This window comes from Panthera uncia, chromosome D1 (genome assembly GCF_023721935.1).
Source record: "Panthera uncia isolate 11264 chromosome D1, Puncia_PCG_1.0, whole genome shotgun sequence".
Classification (NCBI taxonomy): Eukaryota; Metazoa; Chordata; class Mammalia; order Carnivora; family Felidae; genus Panthera; species Panthera uncia.
In genome coordinates this window covers 12,907,525-12,922,885 of record NC_064808.1, presented here as the reverse complement: position 1 = coordinate 12,922,885, position 15,361 = coordinate 12,907,525, and the positions used below count along the sequence as shown (strand labels likewise).

The following is a 15,361-nucleotide window of genomic DNA, read 5'->3' as shown; positions in this document are numbered from 1 at the left end:
AACTCTTAGTTATTTAGTGACCCCAGGCTCTTTTTTGTGACCCTTTCCATATAACTTAAGATTTAGTGATTATTTAAATAAAAATATAAATATGATTCTTTCCAGATCTCTTGATGAGACAAGAAAGGGAGAGAGGGTATTCTACCTCACGCTGACATGTGAAAAGCATTATTTGGAGACTTGCAGACTTTTAGGTACCCCGTTTTATGGCAATGATACGGTGTTCAGCATGTGCTTCAATTTGAGTGGAATTTAATGGGAAGCAGATATAATTATCTCAAAGAATACAGTTTTTAAAAAAATAACAATTGGTATTCAACAAAAATGTTACACTGTGAACAGACAATTTGGTCCTTTCCCTAGAACTCTAAAACTTAGAGAAAAACAAAACAAAATAAAACAAAACGTGTTGATCTTTCCTTACCTTAGAGAAAACTTGGAACATACCAAGTATGCTTTTTCTTAGTCTTTCATATTTTTAAAACGAAACAACACAAACAAAAGTTAAGATTGATACCACTCCTTATTGAATTTGCAGAAGATATTTTTCTAAAATTACTATCGACTGATACATGCTTCCGTCTTTATGATGGAAGACAGATGTGTGCATCAAGGCAAGGCAGTTTATCAGGATGTCACAATATTAGCAGGAATACTTTAAACGAGTTAAGTGCAAATTTTATGTACCCATTTTTTATTTAATGTTTTATTTACACTTGTATGTTTTTATTTTCTTATAGATCAGAGACTGCTGTAAGTATGTAATGTAACTACATTATAATGTATCGATTATGTCACAATGTATGTTTCATTATATCTAGTATCATTTCTATTTTTTTTTCTTAAGGAAGTATTCATACTGGCAATATTTTAAATTTAATACTTCTCTTGCCTTAATCTGCCATCCCCTTCTTACTGTTATATTCCTAATCTGTATATTGTTAGGGATATTTAGTTACATTTTTATTTGGTTACAACGTATATCTGTGTTTTGTGTTATATTATAGTTTGGAGAAGTTCCTGTGGCCTTAAGGTCTAGAAGAACTTAAAGGAATATCATAGAATCCATGTATATCTCATCTTTAGTGCATTTAATTCACCTCCATGGGAACTTTAAACAGTTTTTTGAAGTACAGTGTCTCTTTATCCAAAGGGAGTTTTTTTTATGAGTCTTTATTATATGAAAACAATGCCCACGGCTGCTCATTCTCCCAATGGGCCCAGATTTCCTCATTCTCTTTGGGTTCTCACATGATGAAGTGTATTTGATTTGTCACATGCATGTTAGTACACGACTATAATTGACATGAAAATGTTCCTTGGGGAAGATTACTTTTTTTAAGAAAATTTATATCAAAAGAAACTTATTTTTATATTTTGTCAAAACAGTTAAGGAAATTAGAAGACAAGTAATTAAAAGAATAGCACCCTGACTGTCCGATATAGTTATGGAGAAAGGGCTCAGGGTAGGACCTGCATTAAGCTGCATTTGATCGTACTTGACCTATTCTGCACCTGTTCATCCTCATAGCATGGACAAAGAAGAAATTTCATAGTCCAGAAGAGTTTGCATACAAATATGTGATGAGACCTGCTTTGAGCTAAGTTAGTGCTACCATTAAAAAAAAAGAAAAGAAAAAAAAACTGGGGCATCTGGGTGGCTCAGTCGGTTAAGTGTCCAACTGTTGATCTTGGCTCAGGTCACGATCTCATAGTTCATGAGTTCGAGCCCCACACAGAGTTCTAGTCCGATGACATGAAGCTTCCTTGGCATTCTGTCTCTTCTTCTCCCTGTCCCTCCTCTATCTCTTCCTGTCTCAAAATAAATAAATAAACTTAAAAAAATAATACAAGCAAACAAACACGACATACATGATTTTCAAGTAGCATCAGCACAGTGAATCATTCAGTTTTCATTTTTCCCTCTCAAGAGCCCTACGCAAGGAAGTATTGTTTTGCATATGACAATAAAGAGTTTTAGCTAAGTTAGATTACTGGCCCAGAGTAACCCTCATATATGCCATAAGTGGAGGTATAACAGACCTTATCTATATAAATCTACCTCATATATTTATGCCACAAAGACAAATAATTCTCAGCTGTAATCCATTATAGCTTTTTTTTAATTTATACACGTGCCCACACACACAGTGCCAATTGTGACAACCGTGTCAGCCTGTATCACCTGTAGGTGTAAAGGATTTTATGGGAATATGTATCGAAGTAGTGGGTTCTGTATATTTTTGAGAATTGGGGATTTAAAATTTTTATTGTATTTATTATATAATTGTATAATATAATTGATTATATATTGACATGTATATTAAGTTATAGTATTAACTACAATTTATAAATGCCACTGTGTAATTGCAATTATATCAACGACTAATTGAAATCTTTAAAACATTGTAGCATAGGGTTTCTATGTGTTACAGTCAAATTTTTAACATAGTTTTGATTTAAAAAAATTTTCCTGTGTGTACCTATGTCTATATCTATATGTATATTTATATACGTATATGTTTTTGTATCTACCTACGTATCTATTTCTCTCTCTCTTATTTATCTACTTATCTATCTATAACATCCTGGTCTGTCAAACTTGGCATTATTGCTATTTCTAACTGAATATTGAATATTGCAGGCTGTTTAGAAACAAAACTGACCTCTAATCATCACAAGCCCGTAGAGCCCCACCTTCCAGTTGTGACAACCAAAATGTCTTCTAGATATCGATAAAATGACATTCAGTTACAATAAAATTGCCTCCAGTTGAGGACCACTGACTGTCTATGTTTATGTTATACTAGCCTTGGGGGAGATGGCTGCATTTTCAAATATCTGAAATTGGAAAGTTTGGATGTATTTTATTCACATGAGTTTTGCATACTAAAATTCACCCAGGTGATAGTACATGAAATCTACTGACCATGCTGATATCTCTATCCAGAATAGGTTTCCTGATAAGTCTGCATGGAAACACATAATCTAACAATGCTCAATGAATTCATTCTCATGGGAATCACAGACCGTCCTGAGCTGCAGGCTCCATTATTTGGGCTCTTCCTCATCATCTATATGATCTCAGTGGTGGGCAACCTGGGCATGATCATCCTCACCCAGATGGACTCCAGGCTACAAACACCCATGTACTTCTTCCTCAGACACCTGGCTCTCACTGATCTGGGTTATTCAACAACTGTAGGACCCAAAATGCTAGTCAATTTTGTTGTGGATCAAAATACAATCTCCTATTATTTTTGTGCTATACAGCTCGCTTTCTTTCTTGTGTTCATTGTTAGTGAACTTTTTATTCTAACAGCAATGTCCTACGACCACTATGTGGCCATCTGTAACCCTCTGCTCTATCCAGTCATCATGTCACAAAGTGTGTGTCAGGTGCTGGTGGCAATCCTCTATCTCTACAGCACATTTGTGTCTCTTATAGTCACCATAAAGATTTTTAGTTCATCCTTCTGTGGCTACAATGTCATTAGTCATTTCTACTGTGACAGTCTCCCCTTGATATCTTTGCTTTGCTCAAATACACATGAAACTGAAATGATTATTCTGATTTTAGCAGGTTTTGATTTGATTTCATCCCTTTTGATAGTTATTGTGTCTTACCTCCTGATCCTTGTAGCCATCGTCAGGATGGACTCAGCTGAGGGTAGACACAAGGCCTTCTCCACCTGTGGGTCCCACCTGACAGTGGCCACAGTGTTCTATGGGACTCTGATATTTATGTATGTGCAACCTGAGTCCAGTCATTCCTTTGACACTGATAAAGTGGCGTCCATATTTTACACCCTTGTTATCCCCATGTTGAATCCCTTGATCTATAGCTTGAGGAACAAGGATGTAAAATATGCAGGACAAAGGATGTGGAAAAAAATATGTAATTCTTTTTTCTTAAAATGCACTGTCTAACATGATTCCTATAAACTAGGTTATGGACTTTAAATTTTCCTCTCTGTGCCTCCAAAGAAAAGAGGAAACACAAATGCGTTCAACATATTTGAAGACAGTTTATAGATTGTCTTATGTATGCTAGGCACATCTAACTGTTGTAAATTGATTTGTGAACAAAATAGTAAAAAATATTGCCCTCCTTCCAAGAGAAAGGTGGATTGTGTATGTAAATCAAGTAAATATTATAGTACAGTAGAATGTGTTAGATGGATATACACACAGAGAGACACATAAACACAAAACTGTCAAGTATTTCTGCATTTTTCTCACCTATATATTGTAAAACTGCAGTGCCTATGTATATGTGTGTGCGTGTGTGTGTGTGTGTGTGTGTGTGTGTGTGTGTAAGTCCTTTCCTTCTGTTTTAGCCTTCAAACTCTTCCCTGGTATGTTTTGGAATTATTTTAATACTGGTTGTTTCTGTGATATCTGATGATTTGAAGTATTGGGTCACAGTAGTGTGTTCAAACACCTTTATTACAAGCGTTGAGATTCCCCTTTCTTCTCCTCAATTTATGAGTCTATTGGCTGAACATACTTGGTAATCCAGCAATCTGAGTGGCCCGTGGTTTGTCTCACAAAGTCCCTTCGGTTGATATCTGAGGATATTCAAATTAAGATAAAGTTTTGAGGGCTCCCTGGTTTGTGCTTTTTCCCTCAACTGGTTGTTCTTAGTAATCTGGCTTGTTGGTTTAGTATATTATAATATTTCCTTATCTTTTTTAAGAAAAGTAATTATCCGTGTTTAAAAAATATGTTCCACTTGTTTTTGTATCCTTGAGTAAAAGGACTATTCTACAATGAATTAATTGTATTGCTTCTCTTTTCTTGGATTGATGTTTCCCAAAATTTATCAATACTTTTTATGCACCATATGTTAATGGACTATCACCATTTACCTGCATTGATTGATTCTCTTACATGTGGGAAGCAAAGGGAAATGAACAATCCTGTTTTTGCATTCAGTCATACTTCTTTTTTTTAATGTTTATTTATTTTTGATAGAGAGAGAGAGAGACAGAGCATGACCAGGGGAGGGTCAGAGACAGAGGGAGACACAGAATCTGAAGCAGGCTCCAGGCTCTGAGCTGTCAGCACAGAGCCCGACGCAGGGCTCGAACTCACAGACTGTGAGATCATGACCTGAGCCAAAGTCGGCTGCTTAACCGACTGAGCCACCCAGGCGCCCCAAACTCCGTCATACTTCTAAGGTGAATGAGGATGGATACATGGCAAGGACACACAGATCTTGCCTCTCATGCATAGGTAATCTATGTCGCTCCACACTTTCCCATGTGCTTATTTTTAATTTCCCCTTTGCTTACCTTTATTCTTCTTAATACTTCTGGGATTTTACTGAAGTTAGGAATTAATGATAGTTGCTTTGGTCACCATGATGCAATAAAGTCTCTGTTTAGCCAATGGACATTGAATAAAATAATTCACTGGAATAAAATTTAAGAAGTGCATAATGATGGCACTTGCTGTGATGAGCGTTGGGTGTTATATGTAAGTGATGAATCACTAAATTCTACTCCTGAAACCAATATTACCCTATATATTAAGTAGCTAGGATTTTAATAAAAACTTGAACCAAAATTTTTAAAAAGTAAAAAAAAAAAAAGGAAAAGTACATAATACAAAGCAATCAAGATGCCCTTCCATAAGAATATGGGTAAGTAAACCATGACACATGCAGACAATGGAATATTATTCAGCACTAAAAAGAAATGATCTATCAAGTCACAGAAAGATATGGTGCAACCATAAATGACTGTTGCTAAGTAAAAGAAGCCAATCTGAAAACACTACTTACAGTATGATTCCAGCTCTACGACACTCTGAAAAAAGGCATAACTATGGAGACAGTACAAAGATCAGTGGTTGCCAGGAGTTAGGGAAGAAGAAGGGATGAATAGAGGAAGAGATAAAAAATTTAGGGCAGTAAAACTATTTTGTATGAAAGTATAATGGCGGATACGAGATGTTATATATTTGTCCGAAGCAATAGAAAAGTACAACCCCAAGGGTGATTTGTAATATAAATGATAGAGTTTAAGTGAAAATGACGTATCAGTGTAGGTTCATCAAACGTAACAACTGTACCTCTCTACTGGGGAATGTGGATAATGGGACATGGGGAGGCTATGCATTTGTTGGGACAGGGAATATATGAGAAATCTCGGTACCCTCTTAAGTTTACACTAAACCTAAAACTTCTCTTAAAAAATAAAGTCTCAAAATAGAAAAAAAAACTATATTGCATAATTCAGTATCATGTGAGGATCAATTTTATCAAACTGTTGATGTCCTTAAAAGGAATCTTTGTGATGGTCATAAAGACTAGTAGGTATTATCTCCTCTTTGGGTACTATATGACAGGCATTCTTCCCGTCTTGAATTTTGTCCTCACAACAGCTCTGTGAGATAGATTGTACTAGAATTTTTATTTTTTAACTTATAAAATGGTGATTCAGAGGGGTTAAGTAAGCTGTCAGAGTACACAACTCATTAGGTGTTAGAACCAGGCTTCAAAGCTGGGTGGTCTAGTTCATTACTAAGGCTTCATGCCCTTAAGACATACCCTTTATTGTCTCTTAATGTCATTTTTATGCTTCACTGATGTCATCCCAGAGATGACAGAGAGTAAAATTTCCCTTAAGCTGATGTCAGATTAGAAAAGGAGAAATAGCAGAGAGATTCATAAAATAATGGAAGCCACGTCTGTACAGAAAAAGAATTCAAGAACGATAAAATCAGTTAATTACAAATAAATGAACTGACTCACGGTAATTAATTAATTAATCAGGCATTTGGGGTTTTTTAAGTGTTTATTCATTTTGAGAGAGAGAGAGTGAGAGAGAGAGAGAGAGAGAAAGAGGGGGAGGGGCAGAGAGAGGGGAAGTAAAAGAATCCCAAGCAGGCTCCACTGTCAGGCCCAGACCCCAATGCAGGAGTCAATGTCACAAAACAGTGAGATTATGACCTGAGCCAAAATCAAGAGTTGGATGTTTAACTGATTGAGCCACCCAGTCGCTCCTAATCAGGCATCTCGTAAGGGTGATTTTGCTCAGACAGCCATAACAAAGTGAATGCAGGACAAAGCCTGAGCAAATCTCTAATAAATTGGAGGAGGGCAAGAATTAGCATTAAGTTATCAGAAACATCCTGAAAAGAAATAAACAAGGAGGTTTATATTTTTATATTTATGTTCAAAGTTTGACTCCTTTTGAGAAATAAAAGGTAAGGAGAAGCAGAATTACAGAAAAAAAGCCAAATGTCATTGTTAGTGATTTGTAGTAGGAATTCTGCCAGGGACACTATAAGAGATAGATACTCTTTCCAAAAAAAAAGTTGGGGGGGTGGGAGAGGCCTGTAAGGGTACTATTTATTCTCAATCATCTTCTACTCCTTAGGCTTTGCTGAAATTTTATCCAAGCTTCACCCATTTGGAAAATTAACATAAGGACAAGAGAATATATTGACTCTGATGTTGTGCAACAGAGCTAGTGAAAAGCCATGAAGTTCAACAGTCCATCACTTTTTTTTTTAATGAAAAACATGGCCCTCTTTCTTGAGCCATGATCTGTTGAGTGACCCATTAAATGCATGGGAAAAGCATTCCTAAATGATATAATGGAGAAAGGTAGAGCATTACCTGCAGTTGTGAAGGTTGGGCACCATGTTATTTTAGGGTGTGCCATTCATATAGACTAAGATGTGAAAAACACCTCCCCAATGAAGTAGAATACATTGAATATTGCCCTGATTCATGTTAACGCCCAAAGGCCGTTCAGCACAGTGGTGACGCAGATAAAAAGAACAAGCTAAAACTTCATCCACCTCATGAAAAAAAAAAAAAAAAAAAAACTTTATCAGCCAACCTACACAGTTTGTCATCAAAAGAGCTCCTGAAAATATGAGGGAGAGAGAGAGGGAGAGAGAGAGAGATAACTGAGAATCTTGCGTATGAAAGTTAAATGATGTTATATTTGGAATAAGGAACGATCTATGATTCATTAAATATCTAATGACCTACAATAATCATAATATTCCCAGATGTCAAATTGTATCTGCATATGATTTCTTAATTAGAGAAAGGCACCACTGGGAAAGAAGAAGGATGTGGGAATTGACAACTCGTGCCACGCGTATCTCAGAATTCCCTGGAGAAAGAGGAACCACTTGGAGAGCTGAACAGGAATGCTTTGAGGTAGAGAAATCTCAGAAGTCACATTACAGGAGAAACTCTATTCTAATTTCTAGTATGTGTGAGTGACTCCCTAGAAGGCACGAAGGGTGTGCCTTCCTATTCCTTACTGTGTCATATTTCAGCAGAAATTCATATTATATTTACACTCAGTCTTACCTTGATTGTTTCCTTCATGATAAGGATTAAAATACTTTGGATGATATTCTTTAAATCTCAACAAACTTTCATCAAATAGCACATGAAATGAAATGATAGCAAAATATATGGTCAGAGGTATCTGCCTATTTATATGATGCACAGCTCAAAATAATAGAAATCAGTCAACCATAGAATAGACAAAGTAAAAATTCAGATTTTATTCTGTCATAGAAAATTTTGGCATTATTATTATTGTTGTTATTAATTATTATTAAAGTTTTTTTATTTATTTTGAGAGAGCTTATTATTATTATTATTATTATTTAAAGTTTATTTATTTATTTTGAGATAGAGAGAGAGAGAGAGACCATGAGCAGGGGAGAGACAGAGAGAGAGGGAGAGAGATAATCCCCAGCAAGCTCCACACTGTCAGTGCAGAGCACAACGTGAGACACAAAACCATGAACCATGAGATCATGACCTTATCCAAAATCAAGATTCAGATGTTTAACCAACAGAGCCACCCAAGCACCCTGAAAATGTTGGCGTTTTTAAAAGTTACCTCTTCATAAAATTTTTCCTTGGTCATCACAGTGCACCTTGATTCCATAGAAATTAGAGACTTATTTTCAAAAAATTGATTTAGAAATAGAACATTATAAAGATTTCTTTCAAGTTTTAATTTTTTACAAAATCATTAAACTTTCACATGTTTTTTCTACCATAAAGAATTTAATACCTGTTAGATAAATGTGATTTCTGTCTCTTGCAAGGTGGATTATACATAGATTAACCTCCTGATTTCAGATCTAGTAATAGTCACGTAAATGGACTTTTTTCCCCTTGTCGCTATTTTTATTTTTATAGCAGTCTCATCGAGATATAATTTACAAGCCATAAAATTCACCCATTCTAAGTGTACAATTCAATGATTATAGGATATTCACAGAGTTGTACAACCAACACCAGAATCAATTTTAGGACATTTTCATTACCCCAGAAAGAGACCTCGTGCCTATTAGTACTTAGTGGTTACTCCTCATTCTTCATCAACACCTCCAAACCCCAGCCTCAAGCAACCAACAATCTCTTTCCTGCCTCCATGATTTCATCCATTAGGGCATTTCCTGTAAGTGCACTTATACAATACGTGTACCTTTGGGTCTGATGTCTTTCACAGATCTGAAACTTGAACAGTTTTACATTATAAGTCAACGAATCATCTTTTATCTTGTCTGTTTAATAACCTTTCTCTGACAGTGCTTAGCAGAGGAAGGAGGAACTGTCTCATGACTGCCAGAGGGAAAAAAGAAGCCCAGATTCCCCACTCGGTCTCTGTTGACACCTCTGGTTTTCAGCAACTCTTTCAATGACAAACTGTATAGGTTGATCCGTGAAGGTTCTTTTCATGGGGTTGATAGATATTCCTGAGTTGTACCTTGTTCCTTTTATTTGTGTAATCACTGTGGTCAGCAGCCTTTGGATGTTTACATGAATCGGGACAACACTCAATATATTGTACGGGCATACCTTGGAGATAGTGCAGATTACTGCCACATTGAAGCCAGTGTCACAATAAAGCTGTATCACACTAACTCGAGAGAAACAAATGTTTTGATTTCCCAGTGCCTATATAAGTTGTGTTTACACTATACTATTGTCTATTAAGTATGCAATAGCATTATGTCTAAAAAACAATGTACATATCTCAATTTCAAAAAATGCACTAACCATCATCATCTGAGCTTCCAGAAAGTCGTAATCTTTGGTAATGGAGAGTGTTGCCTCCATGTTGATTGCTGCTGACTGATGGGGTGGTGTTGCTGAAGGCTGGGGTGGCTGAGGCAATTTTTTTAAAGCAAGGTGACAATGAAATTCACTGCCTCAATTGATTCTTTCTTTCCCAGATGAATTTCTCTGTAGCATGCAATTCTTTTTGGTAGCATTTAACCCACAGTAGAACTACTTTAAAATTGGAGTAGATCCTCTCAAACCCTGACCCGACTTTATCAACTACATTTATCTAATATTCTAAATCCATTGTTGTCCTTTCAATAATCTTCACAACATCTTTACCAGGAATAGATGCTATCTTAAGAAACCACTTTCTTTGTTCATCCAGAAGAAGCAACTCTTCATCCAACACTGAGGACGGGAGGAGTTGTAGTAGGATGAGGCAATCCAAAAGGAAATGCTGACCGGATACAGTTCCTTGTCCTTCTTCCTTCTGCAGTTAGCCAACATTTCTCTATTCGACCCACCTCACCTCCATTAACTTTTTTTTATGAGATTGCAGCAGTTCAAATATAATGATAATGAAAAAGTCTGAAATATTGTGAGATTACCAAAATGCAACACAGACACAAAATGAGCAGAGGCTGTTGGAAACATAGTGCCAATACACTGCTCAATGCAGGGTTGCCACAAACCTTTGAGTTGTAAAAAAAAAAAAAAAGTAGTATTTGCAAAGTGCAATAAAGTGAAACGCAATAAAACGAGTTATGCATGTTCTGTATAGGCATTGACATTATGCATTATTAATAATATTACAACTATGATAATTATTATTATATTGTTGGAAATAACTTTATAGCATTGGCTTCTTATCCCTCTGAATGATTGTAGTATATATTTTAAATTCATATCCATATCATATACATTCCAAAATCTGTTTATAAATATGATCATTTTACAGTTGTATTTTTTACAACAGGAATGTCTGGGGTTTTTCCCTGTTTGTGTAGAGAGATTTTTGTTAACTAGTTGAATATGCCTGGCTTGTCAGTTATGAACTAGCAAAAATAAAATCATTGGAATATATTTTCAACTGACTCATGGGCTTTGAGAATCCCAGATTGCATCTACTGACCTTCACAGTAGTAGAACTCAAAAATACATTGAAGAACCTGGGTGGCTTAGTTGGTTAAGCATCCAATGTTGGCTTAGATCATGATCTCAAAATTCATGAGTTTGAACATGGCATTCGGCTCTCTGCTGTCAGCACAGAACATGCCTTGGATTCCCCTGTCCCTCTTTCTCCCTGTCCCTCCATCACTTGCACTTTCTTCCTCAAAAAAAAAATAAACATTGGGGTGCCTGGGTGGCTCAGTCGGTTAAGCGTCCAACTTTGGCTCAGGTCATGATCTCATGGTTTGTGAGTTCAAGCCCTGTGTTGGGTTCTGTGCTGACAGCTCAGAGCCTGGAGCCTGCTTCAGATTCTGTGTCTCCTTCTCTCTCTGCCCCTCCCCAACTTGTACTCTGTCTCTCTATGTCTCTCAAAAAATAAATAAATGTAAAAAAATTTAAATAAAAAAATTAACATTAAAAAGAAATGTTTAAAGAACTCAAAAATACACAAAATTGTACTTAATTTAATGTGAATGCAAATATATTTCCCTCAGATTTATTTTTGTTTATTAATGGTAAAGGTTGGTATTATTAAATGAAGGAAAACTATCGAATCACTGAGTACTTACTGAACTAAGCCAGTAAGTGCGTGTCAAATTACAGAACCTGATTTTTAAATGTATTCAATGGAATTTTTCTAAATTGTAAGATTCCAGCATGTGAAGTATTTTCTTGGCATTTTCGTTGTGTTTTAAATCTTGAATGAAGAAAAAGAGGATACTTAAAAAGAGAGAAGGTTTTGAATTTACTAAATTACTCTCGTTTAAATTTTTTAATGTTTTATTTATTTTTGAGAGAGATAGAGCATGAGTGGGGGAAGGGCAGAGACAGAGAGAGAGAGAGAGAGAGAGAGAGAAGAGAGAATCTGAAACAGGCTCCAGGCTCGGAGCTGTCAGTACATAGCCCGACGAGGAGCTTGAACTCGGGAACAACAAGATCATGACCTAGGCTGAAGTCAAACGCTTAGCCACCTGAGCCACCCAGGCACCCCTACTAAATTAGTCTTTAAATGATCCTACACTGGGGACTAGAACTGAAACACCTGAAGCAGAAATCTTGAGGCTCCTGTTATAATCTCAAAAGTAGTCATTGGGCAGCCAGCTTCCCTCTTCAGAGATTAAGACATAGAAAAGAAAGAAATCATGGACCAAATAACAAGCTTTGGAGTGGAAAGTTCTCATTACATTTGTATGGAGGTACCACTAATGATTTTGTACCCAAATTCCAGTGTGTGTATCTGTGTGTGTGCACATGTGCACGTGTGTGTGTGTGTGTGTGTGTGTGTGTGTGTGTGTGTGTGGTTTTCCCACATTCTTTTTCTCAGTTAAATCTTTATGTTATTTCCAGCCAGAACACCACATAGTGTTGGTGAGAACAGCCCCTGGCATTGCACAAACAAGTCTTGGCCGCCTGTTTTCCTCTCTTTTCCTTTTAGCCCTCCTACTGTTCTCTTTATGCTGCAATCCACGCAGCAGCAATGGCCAGCCTAACTCTGTTGATGTTAGTGGCAAGAAATTTCTAACAGCAGAGAGGAGTCCTGCAATTCAACTCAATATTGACTCCCTCTACCCAGAGATAGTGTCAGATCCTCCGGGTTAAGGGTTCAGTCCCACAGACTGCCCGCCCCCCTCCCGTCCCCCACTTCAGATGCCAACTCCATGACCAGGTTGTTTATTGTGACTCTGACCAACTGAGTCCAAATCAGAGGTTACAATGACCCCATTCCTCATGGTTAATACATTTGTTAGGGCAGCTCAGGGAACTCAGGAAACCAGTTTATTCACTCCAGAGAAAGTTAAGGCATAGAAGCAAGCCTTCATGAGTATAAAGAAAGAAAACATATAATATATATGGATTTAGGTCAATAACAGTTTCAGATATTTGAATAAGCATATATACATAGGACAGAATATACCTGAATAAACGCAAAAACTAAAATTAATTTATTAATTATTTAGGGAAAGCTCATTATTGCATGTTGACGATTGTAACTATCATTTTCTCAAAATGAGGTCACTCATATCTAAGAAGAACAGTAGAAAAGTAGCTGCTGTTTGGAAAATATCACTTGAAATAACACCTGTCTTTTTAGTCACCAGGGAGATTTTCCCATATTTAAAATTTAATGCAAGTTTTGGGGTGCCTGGGTGGCTCAGTCGGCTGAACCTCTTGGCTTCCACCCAGGTTATGATGTCATGGTTTGTGAGTTCAAGCCTAGCATTGGGCTCACTGCTGTCAACAGAGAACCCACTTCAGATCCTCTGCCCCCCTCTTTCTCTGTTCCTCACCTACTCATGCTGTCTCGCTCTAAATGAATAAATAAATAAATAAATAAATAAATAAATAAATAAATACATTTGATGCAAGTTTTACAAATAAAAGAAAAAATGTATGCAGTTAAATTTGTGGGCAAATAATTTTTAAGTATCTTAGAAGAACCCCTAATTCTTTATATCTCCAACAGTATATGTATATTTTTTTCTTTCCGTTTTCCAAACATCAGAAAATACACAATTCTAGGAAGTGATGAAATAATTTTGTTGAATTAATTTTATTAAAATTGATGCAGATACATATCTCACATGAGCTAAGCTTTGTTATCTGTTCTAAAATGCAATTATGAATGAAATCACTTTCTACAAAAGTAGAAATACTTTTGTTTTCTCGTGTGAAAATGAGTATGTAGAATATATGGTTTGTACTAAGAAACTACAGTTAATTAAATTCATGCGAACGTTAGTTAAGTAAAGAAGGGACCGGTGGACTATTGTACAATTCACAGGGACTTGAAATTAACAGGGGAAATGTTTCGTCTCTATGGCCCTTTTCACAGCATCCTTTACCTCTTTGTTTCTCAGACTGTAAATAAGTGGGTTTAACATGGGAATCACTAGTGTATAGAACACAGAAACAACCTTCTCCTGCTCCACAGAATACTGGGAACTTGGCTGAATGTAACTAAAGCTTAAGGTACCATAGAGTATGGTCACAGAAGTCAGGTGAGAGGCACAGGTGGGGAAGGCTTTCTGTCTACCTGCTGCTGAACTGATCCTCAGGATAGTGATAAAAATGAAAATGTAGGAAATGACCACAATCAAAAAAGTAGCCATGGCAATGACTCCAGAAAAAGTTAAGAGCAGCAACTCATTCTTGGATGTATCAGAACACGACAGCTTTAGCAGTGGGGGAACATCACAGAAGAAGTGGCTAACAACATTGGACCCACAAAAGGACAGTCTTCCCAAGCTTATTGTGTGTATCAATGAGTTGAGCATTCCACCTACGAATGACCCAGTGACCAGCCCTACACACTTCCTTTTAGACATGACTACACTGTAAAGCAAAGGGTTGGCAATGGCCACATAGCAGTCATAGGCCATCAATGACAGCAAGAAGCCTTCCGTGGTGATAAACACCCCAAAAAACAAATGCTGCACTATGCAGGCAGAGAATGCGATTGTTTCCCTCACAACCAAGAAGTTGATCAGCATTTTCGGTGCAATAACAGATGAATAGCAGGCATCTATAAATGAAAGGCAGCTTAGGAAAAAGTACATGGGTGTGTGGAGCTTGGGAGTGATTTGGATTAAGAAAATCATGCCCAGATTCCCTGCCAAGGTAATTGCATAAATCACCAAGAACAACACAAAAAGCATGATTTTCAGGTCAGCATTATCTGTCAATCCCAAAAGAATAAATTCAGTAACAGCTGTGAAATTTTCTTCGGCCATTTGTTAATTCCTTATCTTGAAGTCTGATATGAAAAAAAATAAAGGAATTAGAATGAACAGGACAGTCTGGCATTTAGTAAAAACAAACAGAAACATGTTTAGAGTTGTGTCTTTAAATAAATCATTTTGCTGAATCTAAGTCTACTCATTTATAATAGCTGGAGCTTTATTAAATTGCTTCTTAATTTTTTTCAGGGTTACTTATGATTCTATCCCATAAGGAAATATTGAAAAAGCATTTAGACTCTCAAAAATTTTAGTCTGTTTCTATGGTGCCCACCTCAATAGAAAGAAAGGTGATACCAGAATGAGGGACACTGATGGCAAGTGAAAAGAATTTGCAAAGTTAAATTTAAGCTATGGTCTCAACTCTTCTTATTTAGACATGAAAGAAATAAAT

General features: G+C 36.5%; 2 protein-coding genes across 2 annotated transcripts; one reads left to right on the top strand and one right to left on the bottom strand.

The window, feature by feature from the left end:
• Nucleotides 1-2,973: 2,973 nt before the first annotated feature.
• On the top strand, nucleotides 2,974-3,930 carry LOC125911364 (olfactory receptor 8K3-like). Its single transcript, XM_049615246.1, has one exon. It carries the CDS (start codon nucleotides 2,974-2,976, stop codon nucleotides 3,928-3,930), a length of 957 nt encoding a protein of 318 aa, XP_049471203.1.
• A 10,092-nt stretch (nucleotides 3,931-14,022) lies between these two features.
• LOC125915989 (olfactory receptor 1052) lies at nucleotides 14,023-14,967 on the bottom strand. Its single transcript, XM_049622135.1, has one exon. It carries the CDS (start codon nucleotides 14,959-14,961, stop codon nucleotides 14,023-14,025), a length of 939 nt encoding a protein of 312 aa, XP_049478092.1. The 5' UTR covers nucleotides 14,962-14,967.
• Between the last annotated feature and the right edge of the window lie 394 nt (nucleotides 14,968-15,361).